This window comes from Schistocerca nitens, chromosome 1 (assembly GCF_023898315.1).
Source record: "Schistocerca nitens isolate TAMUIC-IGC-003100 chromosome 1, iqSchNite1.1, whole genome shotgun sequence".
Taxonomy (NCBI): Eukaryota; Metazoa; Arthropoda; class Insecta; order Orthoptera; family Acrididae; genus Schistocerca; species Schistocerca nitens.
This window is the reverse complement of record NC_064614.1, coordinates 273,217,791-273,238,036: the sequence shown is the minus strand read 5'-3', so window position 1 is coordinate 273,238,036 and position 20,246 is coordinate 273,217,791. Positions and strand designations below refer to the sequence as shown.

General features: G+C 40.7%; 1 protein-coding gene across 6 annotated transcripts in view; it reads left to right on the top strand.

The window, feature by feature from the left end:
• Positions 1–11,686: 11,686 nt before the first annotated feature.
• The window catches only part of LOC126248056 (protein transport protein Sec23A), a 105,932-nt gene continuing 97,372 nt past the window's right edge, over positions 11,687–20,246 (top strand). For 3 of the 6 annotated variants that reach the window (XM_049948715.1, XM_049948706.1, XM_049948698.1), the window contains exons 1-3: positions 11,687–11,853; positions 13,566–13,726; positions 17,507–17,637. In XM_049948715.1, the coding sequence (XP_049804672.1) occupies positions 13,579–13,726; positions 17,507–17,637 (279 nt within the window). In that variant the 5' untranslated portion in view covers positions 11,687–11,853; positions 13,566–13,578. The remainder of the gene's footprint in view (positions 11,854–13,565; positions 13,727–17,506; positions 17,638–20,246) is intronic. The other 3 variants (XM_049948734.1, XM_049948724.1, XM_049948739.1) reach the window with 2 other exon arrangements.

The window sequence follows — 20,246 nt, the reverse complement described above, 5'->3', positions numbered from 1 at the left end:
GGAGCAGCAGTCTTGGTTAGTTACACAGGTCAGAACTACTGTCTATAAGGAATAGCTGACCTGACCTTTTCTTTGAGGTGAAACGCTAAGTACTCCAACCATCGGGTCAGTGTGGATAAAAGACTATTGAACTTGCTGGCAGTCTGGCAGAAAACGCCTTTTCAGCACTCTCCATAGTCACCAGGAAAAGCATGTGCCATTACTTGTATCAAAAATTAGTACTTGCCAATTATAGCTGTGCGGCAAACTCTGTGCCAATTGCCTGTCAGAGGTCGTGCACCATACTCGCGTCAAGAACGTAGTTTAACACCTATAGCCAATGAATTTTCTTCACACTAGGAAAATGGCTCTATCATGCATGCTCCGACGTCATGATGAGGTCCACCAGTCACTGGACTTGCTAATTACAACTGTAGGAAGCACTTGGCACAGGATCAAGCCAAACAAAATATGCACTTCCGAGGCCTACATGAGGGCCACTGTATTCCACCCACACACCCCCCGCTCGCCATGGCAGATGAGTACTGCGAGGAAAGCTGACAAACAAAAGTCTGCACATTCTGTGACCAGCACTCCACCATGACGACAGCAAACAGTTTCCATCCAGCAGCGTGCGCTGCCCGTAAAGCAGAGCTATTAGCACGATGCCAGTGTGAAATGTCTGAGATGACACGAAAGCTCGCCACCTGAATAGAGTCGGCTTGCAATGTCAGGCTCGGTGGGTTTTGCTGCCAGTCACTAGCCCTGCAGCCAATGACATCACCCACCCCCTACTTACAACTGCACCAGCCGTCGCTGCTATTATGTGCACAAGGTGTCTCCTGCAAACTGACCTGCTGAATATGCCACACCTCCTGACGTCTGGCTGTGACACAGCTGGGTAGTCCCTCGTGGCTGCAGTGCTATGGGCCAGAAGCGGAAGAGAGCAGACAGTGCGTTGGGAAGGAATTTCCATCACCCCAAGTAACTGTAATCCCAGAACATGGAAATATGGCGAGCTTGATCCCTGTGTGCATACACTCAATCATTCCATATACCATAGTTAAATTTGATGATGATAAAATTGAGAGATGGAGGAGCCTGGTGGACCTTCCATCTGGGAGATGGGCGGACCAAAAAGATCTGCCATCTCTCAATGGCTTTCCCATATTTTTCTTCAATGGGTATTGCTCTATTAAACTGTGTCCTTCCTTACATACATATGATTTAAATATCCTTACTGTATATGTCTATTTTACTTTTATGATTCCTTATTTTCATTTCACTATAATATCTAAGTCAATTTACCCTAAACATTCAAATCTACCTCCTCACTGTCTCCACCATCATCAGTGTCCTGAAACTTTTTTTGTTATTTGATCATATAGAGAAGCTATAGCACCATTTGTCTTATCCATCACAACATTGTGTAGCTTTTCACCATAGAAAATAAATCAGATTTTTTTTGTTTTTTTCGTTAAAGCATAGTCGTTACAAAATCTAGGTAAACATTGTTAAGTGTCTGTTATACAGTCCTATAACATAGTACAGATCATATAATACTGTGATGGCTACCACGAAATTAGACACCTCAAGGTCATATACACTCCCGCAGCCTGCCAGCACTAAGCACTGTGATTTGCCCGCCTCATAGCTTTGTTGCCATTTATACACCGTTAACTGTGCATTAAGCTACAATTAGTAGGATGTTCTGCTTTTCCATGCCATATCACATGTTCACGTGTGGGTTCAGTTTTCTATGGATCAGTGCATTGACGTGTGTTTGGTGGAGAGGGCCTATGTGTAGTGATTCTCTAGTCTGTATGCTTAAAGGGCAGAAAGATATTCGTAAACAATCTAAAATTACCACATCAAAAGTACTGAAGATTCTTTTAAACATTGAAGAAACTAGGAACAATATAAATTTTGCACAAGTTCAGAAAATGATGATAAAATTTGTGGTATTTCTGAATCGACTATATTCTGTATTAAAAGAGTACTAATTATCCACAGAATCTCTAGATGTACGCATGTGTTTTGATTCTCCAAGAAAGTGACATAAACGAAAATCGGAATTATGGAATTTGATGATTTTGACAAAATGTTAATGAATACAACTGTACATCGATGCTATGAGAGAGGAGACTGTCCGATGGCTAGACAAATACAGAGTGATATCCATGAAGAAATTACTTACTCTACCTCAGAAACCTCCATTATTTGTCTTCTCCGCTCTCTTGGTTTTTTATGCAGAAAATATAATGATGAACAAAAACTTTTTATGGAATATAGAGGTATTGCGGCAGCAAGAACCTTATGTAACACAGATCATTAAATCATTAATACACTGAAAAGTGTAGCCAGGTTATAAATTTAATCATCCAACAGTAAACTCGGATAATTACAGTTTTGTAAGTGGTTGGCATGACATGATATCCTGTGAAACAATACTAAATACCTTCTCTGAAACTAGCTAGAACAAATAGTTCAGAATAGTTCTCATGATGAAAATAAATTACATAAATTGACAATATGAGCTCTTTCAGAATGTCCACATACAAATTTTTCTCAGTGAAAATGAGGCAGTTTTAGCAACAGTCATTACCACCATACAAGGGTAGCTAAAACAAGTTGAAAATTTAGCTTTTCAACCAAATGGATACTGAGGAACCTGTGTCATTCAGCTGACCTTAAACTGAAAGTGCAAAACAAAAGCAAAAAGCTGAACTCCATTTTCAAATATTCCTTTATAAAGAAAAATCCAGAAGTATTGTCACAGTTTAATTTTTACGCCACTCCAAAGATGGTGTATATATTAGTGTCAATGGCAATTAGAAACAGGTGAAATGGTTAAAACTGAAAGAAAAAGATCCAGGCCTGGATAGAATTCCTCTTAGATATATAGAGACTTTGCAGCTGATATAGTCATTCGTTCATATAGAGAAACTGCAGCTGAAGTTTAGAAAAAAACTTGATTAAGCACTGGATACATATATACTTAGTAGACCAATTTGTGTTTTATTTAGAGGACGTGGACCCTCTGTGGCATATAGTGTTTGTAAAAAATATTCTAAAGAAATATCGATTACTGCCCAATAGGTGTTAAAAGAAGCTGTAGTGCTATAGATGGAGAAATGCTTAATGAACTTGTTTGGCTGCCCAAATGGCAATGCCTGAAGCCTAGGGGAATCATATTATAAGACTTTTCACAAATCCCCAAAAAACTGTAGTCATACGTAAATGCCGTCAGTTCCCGGAAAGTTAGTATGTAGACGTCCGTAAATGGCATGAGACCTTAAATTGAAAGTGGCAAAACAAAAGCAAATAGCTGAACTCCATTTTCAAATTATCTTTTATAAAGAAAAATCCAGAAGTATTGTCACAGTTTAATTTTTACGCCACTCCAAAGATGGTGTATGTATTAGTGTCAATGGCAATGAGAAACAGGTGAAATGGTTAAAACTGAAAGAAAAAGATCCAGGCCTGGATAGAATTCCTCTTAGATATATAGAGACTTTGCAGCTGATATAGTCACTCGTTAAACCATAACACCCTGTAGTTCCTTTGAACCAAAACTATGCCCACTAGCTGGAAGAAAGAACAGGTCACACTCCGCTATAACAATGGCAACAGAAATTATCCATAAAACGACCATTCAGTATCTTTAACAACGATATTGGGCCTTCTTTGGAGCTCAAATATAAGGAGGTGTCTCCACCTGAATGATTTCTCCCATATCAACCAGCATTGATTCTACAAACATCAGTCATGCGAAATCCAACTTGCACTTTTCTCCATGGATCAAGGCATTTGGGTAGACGCAAACTTTCCTGACTTCGAAAAAGCCTTTCACTCAGTACCATACCAACGCCTGTTAACCAGAGTACATGTGTATGAGGTGTGAAACAAAATTTGTGACTGGAGTGAGAATAACTTGGTAGGGAGGATGCAACATGATATCTCCTATGGAATATCATTGATAGATGTAAAAATATCTTCAGGTGTTCACCAGGGAAGTATGTCAGGACCCTCGATTTTCTTGTTGTACGATCTGATTGTCAACAATATTAATGGGAACCACAGACTTTTTAAGATGTGCAGTTACCTGTTTTGAAATACTGCTGAAGAAAGCTGCACTAACATAAGATTCGAAGTGAGTTGAAGATCTGCATCTTGTTTGAAACGAAAAAAAATGTAAATGTATGCATTTCGCAAAATTCAGAAGACTAGGACATCAACGAATCACAGCTGATTTCATTGACCTCATTTGAACACATGGATATGACGATTCGTAGGAATAAGATGTGAAATGATCACATATGCTCAATCATACATAAAGCAGGTGATAGAATTTGGTTCATTAGTATGATACAAACAAAATGCAGTCAGTCTACATAGTGCAGAAAACAATCATTGTAGAGCAGAAAACACTCATTTACCATTACCAGGCATTGAGCGAGGTAGCACAGTGGTTAACACACTGGAAGGATGACTGTTTGAACCTGCATCTGGTCATCCTGATTTTGATTTTCCGTGATTTCCCTAAATCGCTACAGACAAATGGTGGGATGGTTCCTTTGAAAGGGCATTGCCGATTTCCTTCCCCATCTTTCCCTAATCTGATGGGACTGATGACCTCACTGTTTGGTCCCCTTCCCCAAATGAACCAACCAAACAACCATTACCATTTATTACCCTAGTTATATCGTTTGCCAGTCAAGACTCGATAGACTGTTTCAGTGTTGCAACGTTAAGATTATAGAAGCATTGTAAAACAAAAACCAGTTAGCATAAGTATGCATAATAATACAGAACAAATTTACATAGTATAGCATAACACTTAATGACATACAGAGTAAAAGATTTTTTACATGAACATGTTCACTCCATATGAAACTTCCTGGCAGATTAAAACTGTGTGCCGGACCAAGACTCGAACTCGGGACTTTTTTGCCTTTCGCGGGCAAGTGCTCTACCAACTGAGCTACCCAAGCACGATGCACGCCCCATCCTCACAGCTTGACTTCTGCCAGTACCTTGTCTCCTATCTTCAAACTTTACAGAAGCTCTCCTGCAAACCTTGCAGAACTAGCACTTCTGAAAGAAAGGTGGAGAGTTTCTGTAAAGTTTGTAAGGTAGGAGACGAGGTACTGGCAGAAGTAAAGCTGTGAGGACGGGGTGTGAGTCATGCTTGTGTAGCTCAGTTGGTAGAGCACTTGCCCGCGAAAAGCAAAGGTCCGAAGTTGGAGTCTCGGTCCGGCACACAGTTTTAATCTGCCAGGAAGTTTCATATCAGCGCACACTCCACCGCAGAGTGAAAATCTCATTATGTTCACTTCATTTCATATGGTAGTGCATTATTTAGTCAGTGCAATTTGCTGTTTCACTGTCAAAGGACTCATTTAAACTGTGCAGTGTTTGTGGTGGAGCTTTTGGAACATATTTACTCAAAATTTCTTCAAGTCAAAGTACTGCTTTTTAGTATTTCGATGGATGAACATTTTAATAGCTACTTTTGGAAAACTGTCCCGCATCTTACAGAGTTGATAGTTTGGGATGTCTATGTCTTCGTTACTGTGTGTGTTATAATTGTGGACCTCACTCCTGTTGGTGGATGTTTCATCACTTTCTTTCAGATCGATGAGGCAGGTGAAGACATATTGACTGAAAATTGTCGTCACTTCTAGACATGTGAAGATGGGTTTGCAGTGATCCAGTTCCTGCCTGATGTTATGGTCTTTATTGCTTTTGTTATAGTAGTAGTAGAATTTTCTTGCTGTCTGTAGAGTGATCCCATAGTAACAGGCCATAACTTATATGGCTGTGGAACAGTGAATAATATATCATCAGCAGGTACTGATCAGTTACCACATTTTCAGTTTCCTCAGGAAGTATATGACTCGTGACAGTGTGTTCTTGACAGGTGAATTTACTGTCCACCATGAACCCCAGAATCTTCACAGTTCCTGCACTTGTTAGGTATCCTTTGCACTGAGGCTACATATCAATTTTTGTGTTTTTTATTTATTTACATTCATTTTGTTTATAACAAATCATCTAATTCTTCATGAGCCTTGCTGGCATCAATACCTTTCTAGTACAGAATTGCGTCATCTGCAAACTGCAAGTACCGTCCATGTGCACTTAAATAATTTACGAAAACTAGGAGCAGGAGGGGGGGGGGGGCATCACTGATCCCTGTGGCACACCATATTCCAACTTCCATTCACATGATAGTGCTCCTAGGACTGAAACAATCTATCTTCTGTTTTCCAAATACGTCAGCCAGAACAGTAACTCCAACTCCGTATTTACTGAGCTTGTTTATGGGAGTGCCTCATGAGGAATGCAATCAAATACCTTACTAAGGTCGCTAAGGTGTCAGTGCTATAGGTTCTTTATTCTCAAAACTGTGCTTTATCCTAGTAACCAGATCTAGTGTTGCTGTTGTTGTACATTTGCCTTTCTGCAAAGCGTGCTATGCATCTGTGAAAAGTTCATTAATTTCAAAGTAATTTGATATTTGGTCTTTCATTGCAGTCTCAATGACTTTTGTACAGATTGGAATGATTGAGATTGGTCTGAAGCTTACTACCATGATTGGGACATCCTTTTCGTAAATTGGTACTGTGATTGCAAGTTTCAGAAAGTCTGGAAATAAACCAACAGTAAGACACTTATTAATTACCATAGTTGATGATTCAGCAATTTCATAGATAATTTTCTTGAGGACATTAGTAGATATCCTTTGTATATCCCGACTATTGGAAGTTTTATAAGATTTTACAATGTATGTTACATCTTTTTTCTGTAATTTCCTCCAGTTCAGTGTGATGCATCTTTTGTCATTTATTACAGCAGCTACAGGATCTATATTGCGGACTGCGATTCTACTTACACTGCTTTCCACTATGTCAATAAAATAACTATTAAAGTCACCTGGAGTTCACAAGCTTTAGGGAGAGGTGGTTTTCTTCCTGTGTTTATTGATTGGGTCCCACATTGCTTTGCATGAACTGTGAGCTCCTTCAGTGAACCTATCATTGGTTTTCTTTTTGGCTTCTTCTACGCCCTTTCTATAATTGCTTGTAAATGGCTGCTGTATAACAAGTCCTTTGCACTGGGCTCTGTTGCTATTTTGTAGTGTTCTTGTAATAGCAGTATGATGCAATTCAATTTTTTCAATTCATCAGTACACCATTCTTTTTCTTTCACACTGTGACTGTGTTGTGACATGCTTCCAGGACATTTTTTGGTCTTATGTGGATAGATATAGTCAAATTTGTCTATGATAATCTGGAAAAACTCTCTAAATGAATCAGTCGCTGCCGTTTCCTGTAATCCTGGCACCCACTTTACTGCAGATATTGTTGTCTAAAAATAATTTAACGTTTTTTTGTTTGTGAGCCTTTTTGTGAATACATGATTAGAATTTCATGCAACAGATGATTGATTCTTATCTCCTTTTGTATACAGTTCCATAACTAATGCATTGGATCAACTGCAGTCATCTCATAGTCCCAAGTATTTAGATTTGTGATCAAAGTGTAAAGGCAGGCATCACCTCTGGTTGGTAGATGTCTTGCTACAAATTGCCCATAACTGGCTACTAGGTACACAAATTCTCTCTCCTTGGTGCTCTCTTCATGAAAGTGTACATCCAGATTACCAGACAATGCAATTTTAGTTTTCAAGCACATTAAGTGGCACAGGCAAGATTCCATTTGGTTAAGAAAACTTTCAAAGTTGCCATTTGGAGAGTGGTTTACTGAGACACTAATTATTTTAAATCTAATAACTCCAAAGCAGCCAACTCTAAATCTAGGTCCACAGAGTAGCTTTTTAAATCAGTTTCTTTAACTCTGAATTTTCTGTTGGCATATATAGGTACACCACCAAAGGAAACACTTGTTCTGTACCACATGCTTACCAAGTTGAAGTACTCAATACAGTTGCAGTACTTGGCTTTTTGTGCTGATAACCAGTTTTCACATAAACACAGCACTTCTTCTATAAGGAATAACAGCATATCAAGTTTATTCCTAAGGCATTGTACATTGGCACTATTTATAACTATAGGAGTGACATTCTGGGTTGTATGTGATCCATTTTCACTTAGTTGTTCTTAGTACGTGTTTATCATAGTAGAGCCTGTTTGACAGGGATATTACACATTCTTCGGAATAAAAAACGCTTTACTGTAATATTTTTGGACCATATAGTATTACCCATTACTTCATCTTTTAGCTCAATGTCGACACCAACTTGGAAACTGTTACTAAGTCCCTTAGTTTTAAGTTACTCAGCTGTAAAGCTTTTATGCTTAGGAAACGTCTTTCACAGAAAATTAATGACATCCTCTGGAACTGTCTCACTTCTAACTCTGCTCAGGTGAAACCAAGCCCTTTTTTCACCACAAAGCTGTCCTTCTCTTGTACCAACTATTGCTTTAGCCATACTTTTATGAGTAGTTTTGGCATTTCTAGATGCAACCAAATTCTGTGATGGTCAGTTTGCATCCTAGAATATTACTCAAGTCTGTAGGACCTGTACGAAATAATGGGTGCTAAACATATACAAAGAGGGGCAAGATGTATAGGCACAAGGTTATTTGCCCATTGGAAGAGCATCAAAGAGATGCTGAAACACCTGAAGTGGCAGATGCTTCAAGATAGACACCAATAATCATGCGAAAACCTGTTTACATGGTTTCAAGAACTAGCTTTAAGTGAAAAATATATGAATAATCTGTAACCTCCATACACAAGGGGGAGGAAGGGGGCGAAAAGAGAAGTTTAGACTAATTACATGATAGTCAGAGCTGTTTAAGCACTCTCCCTTCCTGTGCTCCATGTGCAAATCGTATGGGACGATGCTCTAATAAAATGAGAAGTACAGTCTGCAAGACGTTTCACAGTAGTTTGCAGAGTATAGCTGTAAATATAAGTATTATACTGCTCTCAAATGATTTAGATTCTCCATTCATGAATCTCAAAATGAAATAGTTTGTCTGAGCTCTGTCCCATGTGCACCAGACACTTTTCACGCAATTTGTCATAAACATTCTCTGCAAAAAAAATCATACAAGTACATTAAAGCAAATGATACCCGCCAAAGTGATGAACAGTATCAGACACTGCATAAAGACAATCTCTGCATTGTGGACATACCTGGGTCGCTACTGGTGCCCAATATCTGGAAAGTCCTGGAGATCACTGGAGTATGAGATAGTCAAGAGATGGACGACCGCCAAGAATTCTATTAAGAAAAATTTATTGGGCGTGCCTGCTATTTTTAGTGTGTCAGACAGTGAAGTATATTATGGCTGCTCAGTTATTAATCATATCTTTGAACAGGGAGACAAAATAACAAAAATTGTGCATTGCACTCTTAAGGCCATTTCACACTAGAACCATCATTGATGTTTACAAAGCCTCAGTTTATACAGTTTCTGTATCTTCACAATACAGTGTCCTTCAGACCAGCTTTAATTTTGAAAGATCTGTCAATAATCTATAACCCCCCTACATAAGGGGGACTAAAAAGAGAAGATTAGACTATTTATAATGCACTCAGAAGTATTTAAGCAATCATTATTCCCATGCTTCACATACAAATGAAGGACAATGTTTTGTCTAGATAGAGACAGTGTATAAACACAAATATTGTAGCCATCATTGCCTCGACAGGGAAAAATGATGGTACCATATTTGTCTCCCTGCGCAGGAATCGTGAACTGTGCGAGCGTAAGGATGCTGACTACTGGCATATGAAAGTTTTGACTAGTCCTGGAGGCATGCTCGGATAGCTGAAGTAGTTAAGGTGCCTGCTTACAATAAATGGCAAATCCGGGTTCGAGTCCTGGTCTGGCACAAAGTGTCATTTGTCGCAAACAGCTCACATCAATGCATAGTCCCAGAATGCGAATCTATTTCGTAATATCACTATGGACCACCACATCATGTCACGTCAACTTTAGGGTGTATTCACACTGGGCGTCACTTCATGTCAAGTCAATTCGTTTAGCCCAGTACTGAAAAGTGGAAGTGAGGTTGTGAGTTAACATCCGTAATGCAAAAGTCGGAACGTAGTGGCAGAACTAACAATGATTTATTAATAGCCAACGTGAGCTTCATATGTATGTTTTTGATTCGTTTTCTATGGTAAACTGCAGAGAAGTGTCGCCAACATATCCAGTCATCGATATTTGTTTGCTAGCGAAATTATGTACTTACAAGCCCATAAATAATGTAAATAATGGAATACAGTGAGACTGTTTACCTTATCCATGACGTTTATTTTTCTTATGTAACTAATAAAGTCATAAACGACTGCATTAATCTTCTTAATTTGATATCACTTTTTCACTTAAAGTGGTATTTAATGAAAATTCCTTCAACTTATGTTCTTATTTATATACAGCGTAGGTGTCAGCTCTGTTCCGTTATTATAAAATATAAGCATTTTTTCGCTTTCAGATATCTAATCTCACTTGTGGAAGATTATTCAATAAAAAAATACCCAAGTCCTCATGGAACTACTGCAATTTGCCACCAAAATAAAGCAAAATAAAGATTAAAAAGACATAAAAGTACAAAATCCAAAACGGAACATCATAGAGCACGACGAAAACAGGTTAACTTCACATGGCGACAGACAGCGATGAGGCGAAACTTCCTTCCTGAGAAACCTTGACGTGATATGACGTGACCGTTGATGGCTGATACATGCCGCCATTTGAAATGCTTTTTGGAATGTTTCAACGTGACCAGTGTGGACTAGCCTTTACAATAGAGTGCCGTTACTCCTACTGCCGTTGATAATCATCTATTGCCGAACTGATTATGCGAGGGTCCATGAAGTGCAAATTATTTAATAGGTTCAATTACAAATTTGTGTAGACATTCTCAGGATCTGTTCGAGAACTTTTTTCTCACAAGCGACATATCATTTGGCTCACCCTTCGTTTCCCTACCACCCCCATAAATTAATTTCTGTTCCTTGCGTTCTTGGTAAGACCTTTAAAAAGAAATCTAAATCTAATGAGCGTGGAAGCGGATTCTTTTCACTACTCGTTGTGCTGCTTCCTGCGAATAGATTTTGCATTAGCGGCGACCCATCAGATTGGCGCCCCAAGCGGTCGCGTGTATCGCTTGGGTTTTAAGCCATCCCTGAATATTGTTAACAATATGTAGTTGTGTGATTTTTTGACATAAGTAGAGACCTAAGACTCAAGAACGTATGCATTGCCTTTTGCATACTGAATCGGTCAAGTGAACGAAAACTTAAGCATGCAATGAGAGACACACCTAAAAAAATAGATCATTATTTCAGCTGATGTACATAACGTAAGAGTACTCTAACATTCAACGTAAAACTGAAGGTACTGTGAAAGGGATGCAACTTTCAGTATGTGTTATCAAGTTCATGCTCCAAGATTCTGACAGTATATTTGTGAATAGCGTAATGCCTTTGCCAAATTCTGGAAACAGATTCACTGCAGTGCCGCTCTTTTCTTAATTGCAAGATTATTGATAAAGATAAGTATATCATTGTTTTGTATATCACCTTTGGCTGTGAAAGAGAGTAACGCAGCATCTGTTCTGTCAGCTTTAATTTTAATTGAATAAAAAAATCTCGTTCCCTAATTAGTGCAAGATAAAAAAGGGTGACAATTTGAACGAAAGTGTAGTATCTCGTTCTTTGCTATCTTTGCATCCATCTGTCGAGTGACGTGGATAGTGGATGTTGGAGTGCGTGTGGTGGTGGGAAGCTTCGTGTTTTTATGTGTAGTGTTTCATGAGGCGTGTGTTTGTTGCAGAGTGATTGGTTGCCAAATAAACTCAAGTATTTATACAGTACATTCATTCCAAAGTGAGTAAAACTGTAAACGTCTGTTTGTAAACACATATTACAGGCTAATATTTCAGAAGGCATCTGTCAGAATGTGCCTTGCAGAAATCTTGTGTGAACACAATTGCAGTCTAAACACATTTTCAGCCACAATCAAGAGCAAACTCATAGCTATGACAGAATATCTGTGTGCACTGTTTCTCTACGTAACAGTATACAGTTGTTATTTATAATTAACTGCAGATACATTGTGCAGCTCTAGTGTGGTTTTGTATCCCCTATGAAATCTTGGTTGTTACGACAGACTGTTGTGCAGGGTAACCCGAGGTCTAGATTAGTTGTCATTGCTCAGTTATTGTGTTTGATTAACCATACAATGTCAACACTGCAAAGCTTTTGTGTCTACGTGTGCTGGTCCATAGCCAATGTCATGTATAAAGCATCAGAGATGTCACAAAAAGTGAATGATGACATCCGTGGGGAAATTTCAAGTGATTGTCATTTCTGGCCCTTCAGTGCCTAGGACATTGTGAAGTATGATCTAGTGTGTTTACAGACAACCCATTCATCAAAAACTACACATTATTAGGTTTTATCTCTTGCTAAACTTATTAGAGGGATAAAAATCTCAGGCCTCAAATAAGCTCAACCATGGTTTAATCTTGAAGATTTGTGTAAATATTTTGTTCATGAACTACATATGCAAGAATTAATGTTATTACTTACATTTGATTGGTGAATTCGTTTTATCGTTCAAAATATTCCAGTTAGGAAATCACATTTTTAACTGTTAGTGGCATTTTTATATATAATCACCCATGGCTCATCTTACAAAGATAAAGGATTTGTCATGATAATACAGTGACAGTACATAGTTCAAAAAATACACATAGACCTACACATAGAATATGTCAGTATTCTTTATGGCAGCGGTAGGACAGGTGGTTGTATGTGGCCTTGACATGGAACCGCACTGCCATTTGTTTGAAATTATGTAGGAAACCTAAATCAGGATGGCCAAATAAAACAAAACTCCATCCTCCCTGCTATAGGTCACCATAATTAACAGCTGCGATGTCTCATTCAGTTGGTTGCTATCGTACAGTATTGATTGATATAAACATAGATTCTCTTCATCTGTGCACACACAAAGTACACCCACTGGTGACTCCAGAACCATGAGCGCCCACATTAATTTTGGAAAATAGTAAAGAACAGTCATTTAAATTCATATAGAATGGACAGTTTTTGAAATTGGTAAATATAAATGAAACTGTATTTTATACTGACTCGGCACTTAAGTGCAGTGGATGTTGACACAAATTGTGTGATGAGTGGTTCACATTTTATTGTTGAGTGTTTGCATAACAGAAGTGCCAATAATGCTTGTTGTTCTTTATAGTGAATGTTAAACTGAGACCTGTAAGTGCTTTGTCTTTGGTGTTTATGACTCTTTTAAAATTACATTTGGAACAGAATTTTGTATGTCATGTAAACAAAATGACTCTTTCACATAAAACACCCAAGGGCATTGTTTGTTTGGGATGACTGTTGTCTACACATCTCAAAAGAAAAACAACAGATGCTTTCAAAAATGCCGGGGATGTCAGATGACAGTTCTCAGTGGATGCTTTATGTGGGCCATATACTTTCCTGTTAGTGGGCGTGTGTGTCTTGATATTTCGTTTCTGAATAGATCTTATTGATTTTGTAACTGTCTTCTTCTCTTTTAGCTAGAGTATCAAAATGACCACATATGAGGAGTTCATTCAACAAAATGAAGATCGTGACGGCGTGCGATTTACATGGAATGTTTGGCCTTCAAGTCGACTTGAGGCAACTCGTTTGGTAGTACCACTGGGATGTTTGTATCAACCATTGAAAGAAAGACCAGGTAAATATCCTTTTAACTGAAGTAGTTTGATCACTCCAAATCATTACTTAGTATGAGTATGAAATATCAAGGGTATAATAAATAGACCTTAAATTAAACAATTTGTCTCAGTCTTTGAGACTGAATTTATCAGAATGTGCCACTCCCTCTCCCCCACCTAACACGTGCCCTGGCCCAGACCGCATCCATTCCCAAATGCTTAAACATCTGACAGCGTAATCTCAGTGCCACCTCCTTGTCGTCTTCAGCCACATCTGGAGCGATGGTGAATTCCTGTCACAATGGCAGGAAGGTATCATCGTCCCAGTGCTAAAGCTTGGTAAGAACCCATTAGATGGAGACAGCTATCATCCTATCAGTCTCACAAATGTTCCGTGCAAGTTGCTTGAGCGTATGGTGAGCCAGCAGTTATGTTGGTTCCTTGAGTCTCGGGGCCTTCAGTTCTTTCCCAGGGCAATTTTCGCCAAGGGCACTCTACCGACAATTTGCTCAACCTGGAATCTGTCATTCGATCGCCCTTTACCCAGCGACAACTCTGATTGCTGTCTTTTTCGACCAAACGAAGGCCTATAATACCACATGGTGACATCATACCCTCGCTGTTCTGCATGAGTGGGGTCTCTGGGACTGACTCCCGGTTTTTATAAAGAACTTTTTCTCGCTCTACACTTTCCGAGTTCACGACAGTGCTTCCCACAGTGCACCCCATATGCACGAGAATGGGGTCCCACAGGGCTCTGTCCTGAGTGTCCCACTCTTTATATTTCCTCTCAATGGCCTTGCATTGGCAGTAGGGTTCTCAGTATCTCCCCTCCTATATGCTGACGATTTTTGTATTTCCTTCTGCTCCTCTTCCATTGGTGTGGCTGAATGCCAGCTTCAGGGAGCTATACGGAAGGTGCAGTCGTGGCCCCTCACTCACGGCTTTCAGGTAGCTGTACAAAGCCCTCGTACAGTTCTGTATTGACTGGGAGCCTGGTATACGGTGCAGCATCGCCCTCCACACTGCGTCTGCTGGACCCCTACTCACCACAGTGGAGTTAGGCCCATGATGGGAGCTTTTCGAATGACCCCAGTGATAAGTCTTCTCATGGCAGCTGGTGTTCCTCCATTGCAGGTACGGTGGCAATTACTGCTTGCCAATTATACTGCCCACATTCACAGTTGGCCTTGCCATCCAAATTACCGTCTCCTTTTCCCCAACACTGCAATCCATCTCCCTCAAAGGTGGCTCTGAACTGGGAATCCCCTTGCCGTCTATGTGTGGTCACTCCTTACTGAATTCGACACTCCCCCTCTATCACCTTTCCTGCGAGTCCACTTCTGTACACTTCCAGCAACCATACCTCAGCCACAGCTTTGGCTGGACCTATCACAAAGCCCAAAAGACTCAGTTCCACCTGAGGTCCTTCGCCAGCAATTCCTCTCTCTTCTCAGCAAGTTCAGGGGCTCAGAAATAGTCTACACAGATGAGTCAATGGTTGACGGTCTTGTGGCTTCACTTAGGCTCAAGTTGGCTAACTGTACAACGCTCCTTGCAAAATGGCTGCAATGTTTTCACTGCAGAGTTGGTTTCCATTTATTGATTGGCGACTCCATGGAGTGTCCTGTGCACCACGACCAGATAATGGATATACTTAGAAGGAGAGACAGCATTGGTCGTATTTTTTTTGTTTTATTAACCGCAAAATCGATTTTCGGTCACTTAGAGCCATCACATGTGATCGCTCTAAGCTTGTTGACACCAGTGCCTACCAATTTAAATTATATATTACAGCACTGAGGATGGTCACTTAGTGACCGAAAATCGATTTTGCGGTTAATAAAACAAAAATATACGACCAATGCTGTCTCTCCTTCTAAGGTTTCCATTTATGCTGCTCTTGAGCATATCTGCTCCTGCACCAGTGAGTCCTTTGTCATCTGTAGTGACTCCTTAAGCAGCCTACAAACCCCAGGACATGTCGGGTTACTGAGCAATTAACTTGTCTTTTACAGGCTGCTTGTAAACCAACTCTGGAGATTCGCCTGCCGGAGACCGATTTGCGATTGATCTTCTGCCGCAAAGTTTTCATGATCTTTGATACCGAATGGCGCACCCTCAGTACACCAAATAAACTCTGTGTTATAAAGGAGACAATGAATGTGTGGTGATCATCCATGTGAGCCACTCGCAGGGAATCTATTGTCCTTTGCCAGCTCCACATTGGCCGTACATGGATAAAATTTGGTCACCTCCTCCGTCACTGTGGCGTTCATATGACTGTCGTCCACATCTTGTTGGACTGCCCAATTTTAACTGCTCTGAGACAGACTTTTAACCTCCCCAGTGCCCTACCTACAGTGTTGGGTGACAATGTCTCAACAGCAGATTTAGTTTTACATTTTATTCGTGAGGGGTTTTTGTCATGCAATCTAAGGGTGGGCATCTGGCCTTATCTCCAAGTTATCCACCCTCCCTCCATTTTAACTCTCTATCACCCTTTCTTTGCATTTTGTTTGCCTTGATGTTTGTCTTTTCCCTACATGTGTTCATCTCGCCTTGTCTATTTAGGCTGGGCATATTAGTGTGTTGCAGAGTGGCTGACCCATCATTTTTTATTCTTGTGATCAGCCAGCCCAGACCATCTGCTCTACGATTTTAATACCTTCCTCTACTTTTCCTTGTGGTGTATGTTTTCCCCTTCTTTGTTTGCTTCCTTCGTTTTCTCTTTCCGTGTGGTTCCCTAGTACTTTCACACCCTATTACTTTCCCAGACTAATTTTGAGGGGCTGATGACCCTGTAGTTTGGTCCCTTTATACCCCAACCCGGAAATACGGAAACGTCCGATCCAACCCGTCTGCTTTGACCCATGACGTCACAAATATGGCGGAAACAAAAACAAACACACACACTTTCCACAAGAAGCCTAATGACACTAATGGGACAAGCGCGGGAAATGGGGTGTTTTGGGTGGGGGGCAAACTAAATATAAACAAATTTAGACACCTTGCGTAGCTACAACGTGTAAGTGAAGACAGCCATGCATGAATACCCACCCACCTCCCCAGGGGTCGTAACCCCTGCAACCCATAGAAGATAAAGATGCTTCAGTAGCTGATTAGTGTTTTTTGTCTTTTTAAAAAAAAGATCTCACGGGATAGAACGAACAGATCAGAAAGATAAATATAATAAACTAAAACAGAAATTGGAGGAAACAGATAATTAAAATAAGTAATAAGTGTTTTTAAATTAAAAAAAAAAAAAAATCTCACGAGATAGAACGAACAGATCAGAAAAGTAAATAAAATAAGATAAAACAGAACTGGAGACAGCCACACTCAAACCAGACTCTGCGCCGTCATGACGTCACACACGACAACACCCTTACGTCACGGGTCAAAGCCGACGCGTGGGATCGGACGCTTCTGTCGACCCCCCAACCCAACCAACTTCCCCCCCCCCCCTCCACACACACACACACACATTATTATTCCAGCACTGCTCTTGACGACCCAGTCCTCTCTCTCTCTCTCTCTCTCTCTCTCTCTCTCTCTCTCTCTGTGTGTGTGTGTGTGTGTGTGTGTGTGTGTGTGTGAAAGAGAGAATAAGTCATGCTAGTGTTCAATTTCTTGTTCGTGGCTATTGGCTGCTCACTCATTGAAGTCCCTTCAAATGGTTGTCTTCACCCATTTAATTATTTATCATTGCTGTGCTTGTATTTTTATGGAAACAGTAATGTACCTTTGATTTAGAACTACCCTGATATTTATTTTGCATGTGTTTTCTGTGTTAATAGATCTTCCGCCAATTCAATATGATCCTGTTTTATGTACAAGGAATACATGCAGGGCAATTTTGAATCCTCTGTGTCAAGTTGATTATCGAGCAAAACTGTGGGTCTGCAACTTCTGTTTTCAGCGAAATCCGGTAAGTTGCTACTCAGTCTTTCATGTGTTTTGTGGAAAACATACAGATTATTTGTATTTAAACTTTGAAAATAGTTGCAAAAGCTAACAATCAAAATTTCAATACTTGAGAAGAATGTAGTGTATATACTTCTTCTGCAGTTGTAATAATGGCTGTGTATGTAATTGACTATTAGCTAAACTTTGTAGATGAGAGTAAATTGTTGGAATATCAGGGTATGCTGAATGTTCACAGCCTTAGGTTTCACTTGCTCTTTCCGAATGTGACACTTGTGTGCATCATACACAGAATTAGGGGTCATCGTTCTGTTATTTTTGTAACCTAGTCTTCTTGTGCCTGCCTCTGACCAAGGTGCTGCAGAGATTATGCCACGGAAACATCATGGTGGAGGAGCAGGTTCAAATTCCTGTCTTGCCATCTGGATTTAGCTTAACCATGTTTTCCATAAGTTATTGGAGGCAAATACTCAGATGGTTCCTTCGAGAAGAGCAGGACTGATTTTCTTCACTATCAGTGCCATCTCCATGTCCACAGTGTCCCAGGATAGAGTGCAGATAGTATAACATTGCAGTTGGCCATGAGCATAAGCAAATGAGAACTGGGGCTGTGTTAGGAGAAGGGAGAAGTAGAGTGGAATAGGGCAACAAGTCCTGCCTCTCCCTCCGAAAGCTGGCACCCTACATCTGCCTTCTGTGCTCCGAAAGCAGAACTGAGGTAATGGTCACCACTCCTCTCTGTTGTTGTGTGAGGGTCATACTTGACCCCATCATGGACCAGGATTAGTGTCTTCAGTTATGTTAAAATTTGTTTTTGTGGAGACCTTGTTGTACCAGTGACATTACTGACGGCAGCAGCAGTCACATGAGGTCACCACTTGATGACACCTGAGGACCGCTCAGTCAAAAAGCTTGTGGATTTTAAACCACTAGGCGCAGCTGAAAGCCCAAGAGAATCTGATCGAGAAGTATCTGTGTTACTTTTCCAAGCCACATTGAATGGAAGGGGTTTGAGTTGTAGTTGTGGTTCATAACGGATGCAAAATGAATTAGCTTCCATTGTAGTAGTCTTTATGTACATTTTCCATAATTGATTTTGACATGATGCTGGAAAGTCTGAAACCAACAAGGTTCTTCATCTAATTCTATATCTAGATTTAAAAAGAAAAATGAACAATGCTAGTACTTCAACAGACTGGTTGAGAATTATGAATTATAAGGAGACAACACACTGAAAGGCAGAAGTGTTGTGTTATTGATAGGAGGTACACATACAGAAGGTACAGAGCTTTGCTAGCTTTTGGAATGCACTTCCTTTTTCAAGCTCGTAAGTAACACATCCACAGAAGCAAGCAAGCGCGCGCACACACACACACACACACACACACACACACACACACACACACACACACACCTGTCTCCTACATGGTACTCAGTCAACTGCCAGCTATTTCCTGGCCCGGGTTGAGTGTATTAGGGTGAGATGTAGGGTGGGATGTGGTGGGGTGAGGAATGGAGAGAGTCAGGAGGCAGGGAGGGTGTTGGGGGGAAGCATCTAGCAGCTTGTGGGAGAATGGGGAGCCATCTGTGGACTAGCTAGGAGTGTAGGTAGAGGGGGCTGCACTTTGACAACTGCCATCCCTTTGACACCAAAAAATCCCTCACATACAGTCTGGTCACCTGCAATAGACACATCTGCAGTGATAACTCCCTTACCCAGTATCCTGCAGGCATCACAAATGCCTTTGCATACAGGGAATACCCTCCAGACCTAATTCACAAATAGACCTCTTGTGCCATGTGCTCAAAGACACCTGATCATACCCATCCCGAGAACCAACCACAAAGAAAAGCCCCCCTTGTCACCCGATACCATCCCAGGCTCGAACGGCTGAACCATGTCCTTCATCAGGGCTTTGGTTATCTATCATCATGCCTTGAAATGAGGGACTTCCTTCCCAGGATACTTCCAACCCCTCCCAGAGTGGTGTTCCACCGCCCACTCAACCTTCACAACATCCTAGTCCATCCCTATGCCACTCCCACCCCCAATCCCCTGCCACAGGGATCATACACCTGCGAAAGACCCAGATGCAAGACCTGCCCAATCCACTAACCCAGCACCATCTACTGTCCCATCACTGGCTTGTTCTACCCCATCAGAGGCTGGACCACCTGTGAAAGCATCCATGTTACATACCAACTCTGCTGCAAGCACTCCACAGTGTTTTACATTGGTATGACAACCAACAAACTGTCAATCCAAATTAATGGCCACTGTCAAACTGTTGCCAAAAGCAAGGTAGACCACCCAGTGCCACAACATGCAGCAGAGCACATGGAGATTTCATTTCAGGATCTGGATACTCCCCACCACCACCAGCTTTCCGAGCTGCACAGATGGGAGCTATCCTTACAGCACATCCTTTGCTCCTGTAACCTTCCTGACCTAATTGAATTGCTAGACACTTCCCCCCAACCCCCTCCCTGCATCCAGCAGCCTCTTTGTCCCTCAACCCACTCCTCACACCCACCCGCACCTCATCCCAGTACACTCACTGTGGGCCAGAAAATAGCTGGCAGTCGACATTTATGCTACATCCCTTGAAAAAG